This window comes from Cynoglossus semilaevis, chromosome 7 (assembly GCF_000523025.1).
Source record: "Cynoglossus semilaevis isolate Cse_v1.0 chromosome 7, Cse_v1.0, whole genome shotgun sequence".
Lineage (NCBI taxonomy): Eukaryota > Metazoa > Chordata > Actinopteri > Pleuronectiformes > Cynoglossidae > Cynoglossus > Cynoglossus semilaevis.
This window is the reverse complement of record NC_024313.1, coordinates 7,117,074-7,128,415: the sequence shown is the minus strand read 5'-3', so window position 1 is coordinate 7,128,415 and position 11,342 is coordinate 7,117,074. Positions and strand designations below refer to the sequence as shown.

The 11,342-nt window shown below is 40.3% G+C and overlaps 1 protein-coding gene across 1 annotated transcript in view; it reads right to left on the bottom strand.

Moving 5' to 3' along the window:
- Window positions 1-318: 318 nt before the first annotated feature.
- Window positions 319-11,342, bottom strand: part of syndig1l (synapse differentiation inducing 1-like) — a 25,541-nt gene continuing 14,517 nt past the window's right edge. The window contains exons 3-4 of the mRNA XM_008313130.3: window positions 9,139-9,276; window positions 319-2,697 (exon numbers count right to left, since the gene is read on the bottom strand). Of these exons, the coding sequence (XP_008311352.1) occupies window positions 2,539-2,697; window positions 9,139-9,276 (297 nt within the window). The 3' untranslated portion in view covers window positions 319-2,538. The remainder of the gene's footprint in view (window positions 2,698-9,138; window positions 9,277-11,342) is intronic.

Sequence of the window (11,342 nt, the reverse complement as noted above, 5' to 3'; positions counted from 1 at the left end):
AAATGTGAACACGACTGCAGTACAACAGCACAGTGTAAAGTTGAGTCCTGCTGTTTGTGTTTGTGTGGAATGCCAAGTGTTGCTGCTTTTATGTTAAACAAATGTGATGGTTTTTATTGAAGTTAAACGAGGTTCTCTGCACAAGGCTGAGCTGCAGCAGAACTTCACAGATGATTCTCTCTCTGCTCCTGGCCTAAACACCTACACCACACCACATGACTCAACCTCCTGTTGGATTTGTTTTAAGGACACCTCGAGCATCTCAGTTGCACTCAGACTCTTCTATTGGACTGCCAACGATACACACAAGACAAGGAATGCTTTTAAGAAAGGCCATCCTTCCTTTCTGATTTATTTGTCATTACATTTGAACATGTCTTTATTTGCAGTATTTACACTTTGCCTTCACACGTCGACAGGTAGAACAGAACAGATTGTTTCCATGACGTCACCTTCTTTTGGCAAAAACGTGAGAAAAAGAAAACACTATCACTCTGACATCAAGGAACGCATTAAGCAAATGTCATTAGTGCCTGGATGTTTACATCAGCTCATCACAATTAAAGAAAACAACTGCCGTGAAGCCAACATACTGTTGAAACACATTGAACCACACCGGGTTGCGAAGGGAACCAGATAGAAACACATCGTCCATCATCATAATGACACGCCACATAACACAAAGCATGTTCATCGCTACTTTCAATGAAGGTGTCGCTCCGGAATGAGAGCAAACATTTCGGCATAGTTACAGGAATGTAAATGATGTGTGCAGAAACAGACCAGTGGTTCGTGGGTCACGGATTGGACAGGAGCAGCAACGAGGACAAAAATCAGTGTTACTGACCACAGTAATGGGGCTCCAGGTGATAACTACAAACTGATTTTTTTTAACTAATATTAAAAATAACAGTTGAAATAAATGTAATTGTGCTATTTTAGATCTCTTTTAGGTCTTTTCAGAACAAACCATTACAGGAAGGTTATTGTGCACCATTAATGTCAGGCCTGACTGATGCTGGACTCATCCCACATCTAGACTCATTATTATCATAATGGACAATAAAAAAAGAAAAACATCAAGGATTTGATAAGCCCTTATTCTTATTTTATTGCCCCTGGGGGCTAAATAAAATAAATCCATATCTGAATCTTAAAGCATAAGTAATAATTCTGGTCCCTCAACTGTGCAAGAGTAAATATTCCCAAAGAAAATTAATTTGAATTTCTTTGATTCAAGGATTTAGCTTTATGTTTTGTATGGAGGAGTTAAAAGTATTGCAGAAGAATGTTTTCATGGCGTGATCAATTTTAATATTAGCCTTTTAATGATCTGATTAAAAAGCTCTAAATCCGCTCAGTCATGCGGAGCCTTGTACTGCTGCCATTATAAAGACATGCAAAGAATAACTGATTACAGCTGCATTCCAAGCTTTTGGAATCCCAATATATTTTTTTTTTGTCATATGTGCAGCCCTGCAGTATGAGTAAGGCCCAAATTAAAGTGACACCACAGACTTGACTCGCAGCATGACTTCTGTATCCCGTGTGAATGGCTAATGCCTGATTTCATAACGTGTTAGCAGAGGCTGACACGTTTTCAGGGAGACGTAGTTATGTGTGCGGGGTTTCATTTCCAGTCTGATTCTGACCACCTGACATCAGGGCTTCAGACACCACAACATGACAATTAACACTGGGATAATCACAGCGCCCAGAGACAACAGGCAACGCAAGAGACAAACATGAAAGAAAAGAACATTTATATGGATGTCGGCAAACTGCAGAACATCTGGCACAGACAGCTTTTCTGAGATGTCTTGGCACACAGTTGAGATTCTTGTAATTAATGCCAGTGCATATTGTTCTCTCTCTGATTGTTTTGTGATATTTTTCCATCTCTTTTTTTCCCTTGATGTGATCTGTGGTGAGTTCTTCCATATTTTTCTGTAACTCTGAGTGTCCTTTTGTGTTTCCCTCTGAGGCAGTTCACTCACAGACAATGCTCATATTTAGAATTTATGTTTCACTCCTGTGTGGCAAACACGTGACTCAACCCTAACTTCAGCTTCTGTGTCAGAGAATGATTTTAGTTTTTTTAGTCATCCTCTGTCACTACTTCATAACTGCATAAGTGCAAGATGTTCTTGTATTGGTTTGATTCAGACATTTCTGTGAGGCAGCCACGAATGATTAAACCCACAGGGGTTATAAAAAATGGGATGCAAACAGGGCTCCACGTGGGTTACCTTCATTACTCAAACCCTCTGCTATAGGGAGGAAAAAAAAACCCAAAAAAGCTACCCAACACCTCCCTTTTTTACCCTCCATCTTGACCATTCTTCAGTCTCTGTGGCTAATCTCGGCTGACAGAACGCCTGCAGGGAAAAAGACAGGACAAAAAGAAAGGTGGAGGAAGAAAACTGTATATCCCCGAAAAAACTTCCCTTGAAGTCTGCAGGGGTGATGCTGTTCCCCAGAGGGGGTTGTTGTCTTCCCGGGCTCCCTGGAGGTGTGTGTGAAGGGCAGCTGTGACTACTATATGTGTCCTGGTTTCGAAAGGTAGGCGACGAGAGCTACCACCACACCCACGTACACGCCAGTGCCTATAGTGATGGAGAGAGCTGCGAGGAACAAAGCTCGTCGGGAGGCGATGTTCGCCAGGGGGAAGTCTCCTTTGTTCACCGCCTTAGTGGTCTGCAAGAAAGGAGATGCGAGACAAAGGATGTAGTGTCAAATACCACGTCTGGTGGAAAGAGAACAAATCATTTTTTTGGAAAAAAACAACAACCATAATTACAGGAGCTATTTATTATTTCTCTGGCACTGTGCAGAAAACAGAAACCGTGGGCTGGGCCCCATTGACTGAGAGGTTCAGGGTAACCCAGGAGAGCTCATCATGCGTGACAGGTCTGAAAAAAGGCAATTAGTGTGAAAATGTCAAGGGCTGGATGTTATGATCATCTCCACAGCAAGCACCCAATGATAAACGACACGGGAGAAAAGCACATTCATCATAATTTGTCATGAAAAAAATCACTAAGAGAATGTTGAACAGATAAGAAGCAGTAATCTGAAGTGCTTCCTTTGTTTGCTTCAGAGAAAATGAACTAAAACTCAGCCCTTTAATGCACCTGCCGTGCGTCGGTGCAGTGTTTTCTAAACATGGCCCAGTTTTCATGTGCAGTATTTAAGGTTATAGTGCATTTTTACAGGCCACTAGCCACGTATCGCTGCTCTCTGTGGTGTGGTGTTAACACTTCTTCTTCAACTGCTGGTGTGGTGTTAACACTTCTTCTTCAATAACTGCAGCTTTCTGCAAGCTTGGTTTAAACCCCCAGGTCCAAATGTTTGTTTTTTAAATACCCCGGCAAAATAATAATATACAAAAATAATATTGAAATGTTCACTGAACTTTAATGCTCAGCTAGGTTCAATTCATATCCATTTTCAAAAAACAAACAGAATAGATTTATGTTAGAGAAGAATCTATATATTTTCATCTGACTATTTCTATACATTTTTCCATTGTTATTCTCTCACAAACAGAAACAGTGGGCATTGTTGTTGTCATTCTAATTGTATTTCTTTCTTTGTCTTTGGGACAGTGAGAAACAGAACACAGAATACTCTTCCAATAGGTGGCAGCAGGTGGCTGTAAAAACCAAAAATAAATAAATAAATAAATAAGGGCACTGAGCTGCTGAAGAAGATCTTTGTGTGTCTTTCTTCAATTTCTGAGTATTTCAGCGTTGAGGCCAGCCAAACAGATTCAGTTTTCACACTGAGTAGCTAAATTGAAAGTAGAAGATCACTACATGTAGTTACATACTTTTTCAAATCCAAAATATGTGTAGGTGCTGAAAAAATGTTAGAAAATGATGTGGTTGTTTGAGCACAGATTCAAATGTCTTTGTTTTTCTGTTCATTTGTAGAGGGAGTAAAAAAACGCTGCTTTAGATTTACAACTTATCGGGATTGAAGTTTCCTCTTGTCCAGCGTCCCCCTCGATTTGTCCCAGCTCCTCCCATAACCACTGTACAATAGGTGGGACAGAAAATGGACGAACGGTGTTTTGTTTTGTTTATCAAGCCCATTGTTGATGTGTTTGCATGGCTGTTGTGCTCGGTTCACTCTTGTTATCTCCGTATGTGAAAAGGACTTTTCCTGCCAGGAGGGAAACAGAACGCCACTCTTGATTTGTTGCTTTCATTCACACTGGTGAATAGAGGTCGGCACTGCAGCAGACATTACCAACAGCAGAGACTGTAACTGTGTCCTTGTTCGGACTCTGCATTGTATAGTTTTTTTTTCAAGAATTCATTTCCTCCCATCATCTGCCTCTTAAACAAATGTATGCTGTTTCCAAACGCTGTCACATTTTAATCCCTTAATTTTTTTTTCCCTGCAAGATGAAAACCAACGGTCAGCAGTTCACAGTTTTGCTTAATTCCAGCCATTGTTTGTTCTATATACAGCCTGGACTGTTTGTTAGAATGCGTTTGTATTCATCAGCGCAGTTTGAAAAGCAGAGGCTTTGTATGTAATATAATGGCATTCATTCGACGCTGTGTTCTGTCCATTTTAACACAAAGGAGCCGATACGTGACGAGTGTGAGATAAAGGCTGCACCAGGGTCACAGAGCCGCCCTGCCACAAATAAACAAGGTTACGTTTCTTATTCAAGACTGAGTGACTGTCAGTTTGGATGAACTATCTACACTGATGGGGACTTTTTATCTGTCGGTGCTAGTGAATAGAAAAACTAAAGCTTTTAGAAAACCTTGTTTTGACCTTCAACTGCACCCATGACACAAATGAGCTTTCTTTGCAGGCATGCAACACACTGTTCTTCAAAGCCGAGTTATGAATTCAGAAGAAAGTCACAGCGTGTTCTTTTTTAAGAGCAACAGCTGGTTCAGAAGTCTGGGCCTGCAGCTCTTTTCATTGTGAGAGTGCTGTTGCGTGCAACTAAAGGAGAACCCTGAAGTTAAAAAAGACAAAAATTCTACACAAGCATAATATAACATTCTTGGCAGTGGTTCCCAAAGTGGTGGGGCGGGGTTTCTTTAAGAGGCAAGGCAAACTTAGTTTGTTTAAATAATGTTCATTTGAGATCTAAAACATGTGTCGACCTAAGGAGGCGCCATAGTTCAGCTATGACATTTCTTTGTCCAAGTCTTCGTGAAGCTTCCTCTACTGTCACACCAATCACATGTTCTCTGACCATGGCCAAACCTGTCACTTTTAATAAAAAGGACAGCAAAGAGACTAAGATTAATTAGAAAAAAATAACATGGCAGAAAAACTGCATCAAATAACATTTCTGCTCACTATTAAAGCAATAACTGAGTTGGAGCTTTAAATGTCGTGACATCAAACCCCTCCATCATCAAAACCTCAAAAGTTGAAACGAGATATTTTACATAATCCTCAGAGGCTCCGCCCCTTTTATGTAACAGCCAATTTGCTCTTATATTAAAACTACTATGATGCATCCTGTTAATTAGATTTTTATTTTACTTCATTAAAAAATGTTATTTGTGATAGCCTCTCTGCAGCATCAGTGTAGCTGTCATTTTCAGGATTTTCCCTTTAATTCCCTGAAGAGAGACATGGTTAGGGAGATCCATTTTATTTGCACAACCGTGATAAAATCGACGAGATAACAGATAAGATCTCAGACTTTCAGCCTCATGGGAATCTGTGCTGGGGTTTGCCCTCAGTGGAGCAGCTTTAACTGGCTTTCTGTCTTTCTCTGTATTTCCTTCTCGGTGTTCCTGTCTCTTCACTTCCTCCACACAGACACACGACTGTGAAATACACAGTGTTTCACGACTGCTCATTCATTCTTGTACGTTATGATGGCTCGTGTACCATCACATAACTTTGGATGGAGTCATATTAGCATAACCGTGACGGCAACCACCGCTGCATCTCTTCTCTGTTCTCTCTGTTTCGGCGCAGATGTCTCAGAACCAGGAGAAATATTTATCAGCACCTCCAAACAAAACACCCTGTTAGTGGCAGTAATTGAAACTCAATTCCATTTCCCAATCAAACGCTGGAAGCTAATTTCCCTGCATATTCATGCTATTGTAGTCATTGCTCTGTGTGTGTGTGTCGTGCATGTTTGTCTGTGTCTCAGCTTTTATTGTGTAATCCCAAACTGTTTACCATCAACATCTCACGCAACACACCGAAGATCTAGTGCTCCTGTGTGTGTGTGTGTGTGTGGCAGACATCAGTGTGTATTTAGATGTGACACCCTCACTGAGCTCCTTTATCACTAAGCCATTCACAGCTCTGTTTGCGTCAACAGCCCTGACCTTCCATTAGGACAAAAGGCTATTGATCTTCTGTCCACTGACTCTATTACAGCTGCTAACTTCTTCTCTTTATAAATGCCCTCGCACTTAGTGGTCACACTGATGTGCTGTCATTTTTTTGAAAACGTTATTCCCGACTTGTCCCGCTGCCATCGAGTACTGATTTTACTACACAATCCTCAGTCAAGTTTACAGATTTTGTTTTTTTAATGCAGTGCAACTAAACAAAGAGTAAGCGTATGATATGAGCTTCCAACACTGTCAGGTATTTTCACTGCTGTGTGTATTTGTATCCTGGCTGAATAAACATGTCTTATTTCTACCACTAATCAGAAAGAAAGAATAAATAATACCAAAGAACCGCAGGTGTGAACTGTGTTAAAATGTGATGTTCCAAGGAAGGAAATGGCTGCATTTATATATAAAAATAGCATTCTGATTCAGATCTAAGTGAAGGTTTAATTAAAATATAATTGTTGAATACTGACTGAAGAACTCTATGTAATATTAGCAAAAGTAAAAGTAAAGTTTCTACTTTGCACAGACTGTAATTAATGGTTGTATTAAATATTGCAATATTTCCAGATATGAGAGAACACAGATGATTTGTGTGGTATTTGTATTTAGCATTTAGCCTCAGGTAAACTTGGGTCAGTGTGCTAGAATTTCCAAGCCGCAGATTCTTTCCCTCTCCCACACATCAAAGATCACAGCTAATGGAATGGTGTGTGTGTGTGTGTGTGTGTGTGTGTGGTCTGCTGAAAACTTACACTATATCCTGTTAACTCCTACAGAATTACTCCATTTAATCGGGCAGAGCTTCCCGAACAATTGAATAAAGTGAAGCCCAGTGAAGTGGTTTATTGCGCTATAAAGTGAAGTGATCCCAGACTCCCACCATATTTTCCTCCTGACAGCTCGGGTGGACCGCTCCATCCAACTACACCTTCTCCTAAACACAGCCATCACTTCGCCATAATTACCCCGGAAGAATCAAATTAGCTACTGACAAGATAATTTACTGACTGCCGTCATGTGCCTCGGTCCGTAGATAACGCAGGTAAAAGCTCAGGCTGTTGATAAGGTCGTCAAAAGCAGAGCAATTTAGTGAAAAGCCTGCCTGTAGAATATGTGTACGAGAGTGAGTCAGAGTGTGTTTGTCATCTCTCGTCATTTTACACCCACACCCATGTAGATTTATTGCACCTTTGTGAGCAGGAGTGGGAAAAACTGAAGGTCTTCAAATAAACTCTGCCTTTTTTCTTATTGAACAGAATCGTTATTGATTAGTAAAGAAGGAAAAGTGATCTTGTTTTTCTTTCTCTGACCGTCACAGCATCATTAAAGTAGTTTCACAACTCCGTTGAACGGAATAACCTTAGGTTTAAGTACAGCAGCTGAAAGCTTAAAATATAAAAACAATTTATTTGTCAGCTTGTTAGATGAAAACACATCCACCAAATATACTTTTCTCATGTTCAGTCATAGCATAAGGATCAAAAGTAGGAGTAGACCTTAAAAAAAGGCTGGTTAGGACGGGGTTTAAATCTTTGCAGCACAGGATCCAAGATGCTGGAAACCTGTTGGTCAATGCTGGGATAATAGTGTTACGCTGTAGCTGCACATTTTCATTTACACATTCTTGACACAAATCTTCTGTCTGGCTAATCCACATCAAAGGTGCTCTCCTGGCTGGAGATCTTCTGTGGCATTTAAGCAATATTCAATTAGAAGCGACGGTTCCCTTGTGTGGAAGACAAACATCTCAACCACCAGCTGATTGAACCTTTAAATAGTAGGAAAAATGGGTCAGTGCTTTTATCTGGGTTCCAATATCACCAGCATCTGAATGTAGCTGGAAAATACAGATAACAACGAGAAAACTACTGGGCACTAGATTATTTTGGTTGTTCAGACTATTCTCTCCTTCTTCTCTCCTAACACTCAAAACAATAATAAACTGTTGGACAGGTGTACCTATCAGACAACTCTTTTTTTTTCAGGGCTTTTATCCTCCCTGACCTCAGCCTTGAACACAAGACCTTCTATAAAAAAAAAAAAAGACATGTTCACAGACTGTCCACCATTTGAATTTCTTGAGTGTGAAGAATTCATTTGTCCTTCAGAGTCAGGGATGTGGCGTCTTTCCACACGTATAGTTCGGTGAGAAGGAGAATGGAAAATCATATTTTATGACACTGGGTTTGTTTGTTCCCCCGAGTTCCTAATCTTACATTAGAATCTGTTTCTTCAACTGAAAATGAAAGAGGACTGTTTATTCTATCCGAGCGCTCATCCCGTTAATACTCAGACACACCTGTGGTTGCATTCATCTTTAATCCCCTGGAAAATCCTTGCCAGTCCAACGTCCTTTATCTCAGTATTTTAGACGTCTCCTTTGTTCTAGTTTACGGATTGAGCCTTGAAAGTGATTTATATTCTTCCGAAAGCCTCTTTTCAGCCTGTTTACTGAGCATCAAGCGGACATTACAGATTGGCCTTGAGTTATTGATGTGTGCATCAGTAAAAAGTGTCCTTGTGATGGTGAAAGAGAGTCAGTTGTCAGCCCTTTTTCTTATGAGTGATGATGCTCAATCTGTGTGTGATGAGTGATTTACGGCGCCTGGAACTGTATGTTCCTAACTTCTCAAAACATCTGAAAATCCACGCAAAGGTGTCGGCGTGTACGTGATTGAACGTTCCCGTCTTGTGCTAGACTTGTGTAAACAGGTGCTGCATCACTCATACGTGACAGACCACAACTTTGATGCGGTGTTGTTGTTGTTATGCTGTGCATTTGTGTCCTCACCCCCTGTGAGAAGTAAAACGCTGCGATGCCCAGAGGCCAGAAGCAGCAGAGCATGGAGAAGATGGCCAGGCCCAGGTGATCTCGTGGAGGCACCACGATGAAGTTGTCCTCACTTTCACTGTCGCTGGAGCAGTCTGTCTGCACACAAACACAACAGCAAAATCAGGACACAGCGCAGCACACACACATTGTTTTACCCTGTATGTAGAAAGTGTTACAGTCAACAACAAGTGGGTCAAGTCAGCAGTTGAGTTCAGTTCTCACTTAGAATCCAAGTTTTAGACATTGGTTTTTGGCTGGGCTTTAGAAATTAATGACATCATCATTTTTAAACACATTTCAACAACTGTATGTCCAATAATTCATTTGAACATAAACATTCCATCCACTTATCACACAAATCAATGCACACGTCATTATTTGCACACACTGTGGTCAATTTTCCCAAAGCACCTCAGCCTAGAAATACTATCTTAATACCCAGCATGCATTTGTGCATTTGACTTATTTCCACATCAATAATTCCATCATTTGGATTAGTCACAAATAAAAACAAGTGCTAAACACATACCTCAGGAACATGGATGTATCCTGATTTGTCATGAATAATCAGGATTATTGGTAACCTGGGATTAATCAGGTTCAAATGTTAGTTTCTATTTAGTTTTTACAGCCCATGTTTTTTTAAAGATACTTCTCCGTTTCTGTGTTTTCGACGATGAGTTGCGTACAGGTGGACTGGATTTTATAGTCAGTTGGAGACAGAATGTATTCGTACAAAAGGAACAAATGCATTTGCATAATGGGAATCAAAACGCAGAGCTGTCGGCACAGGCTGGATCATTTGGTTCTGTGTGAAGTCACACCTTGTACTCGCGGACTTTTTGTGACGGGCCATTTGTTTTTCATTAGTTTAAAAATATGCAGATTCTTATATTTGACGTATGAACAACAAAAGGCATTAGAAAGAGCTACGGTTGAAAGTGCACTTCATTTCAGACGTGGAATGGTTATGAATCAAACGCACCTCCCCCCTAAAGCTTTATGAAACTATTTCACGCTCGGCGCAACATTCGTCACTTAGGGCAGCAGCACCTACAGCAGAAGATGATCACACATCTGCATAGGCTTTAAAGGAAGACAGATTCTCAGCTGTGGTGTAGTTCCATCAGAATATTCTACATCTGCTGAAGTCAAGACTGTGTCTGCTTTAAGCTTGTACTAGAGTTGATCAGTCAAGTCAAAGAAGGGATAAAGATTTAGTGTTGACTGAGTCTGTAATGGAAATAAACCTAGCAACAGGTGAAGGTCAACTTATCTACAGTGGCATCAGCTGCGTCCTTCACACACACCCCCGTCTGATGGATGGATCCAGTGTGAGGTTGGATTATGTGTCATGTCATCAGGTCCACATGAATTAACAGTCAGATAAAGGAAGTGTTTTCTTTCGTTCTCGTCATTTACCATTTCATAGGTTTCATTGGATTATAATTCTATGTTATATTTTAAATAATAACAAAACAATAATAAAACAGATGGTTTGAGCTTAGATGAAAAAACAAACAACGTCCAGGCTCTCTCTCTCTCTCACGGTGATAGTGGGTATATTATAGTATGGAGTATAGAACACTGTTGTGACATGTCTCAAATGAAACGATATCTTCAGGTTTCGACCAATCCTTCAAAAATCTGCTCCTTATTTTGTGTGTAATATTCAAAAAGTCATAAAGCACCAAAGTTACATTTGGATTTTAATCAGTTACTTTGCCTTTTCACCTACTGCGTTGACTAAAGTGTTGACTAAAATTATCCAGTGTCTGGTAGAAATATTAGTAAGTAGTGTTTTGCATTTTAATGATTGGAACCCAAAAATGATTTCCTTGAAGAAATTCAGCAGCAAGTTAAAAGATAGAACAATTCATTTGTCTGTCGCTGTTAAAACCAAGCACAAAATCCTGACAAGACGATCGATACATTTTTTACTGTCTTCATAATGCAGCACTGACACAGGAAATAATGACAGATAATGAAAAATGTAGTCTGCATTCTGCATAATGTCATTCTGTAATTATGGCCCTGAGCATGTGCTACAGTGCAATCTATGCACAGCCAGCCCTGTTCTCCACTGCGCCTTACAGCTTAGTGACGATATCTGCACAACCTCCTGGCTGTTTGGAGAACAGAGAACACACAGAATCCAGGGG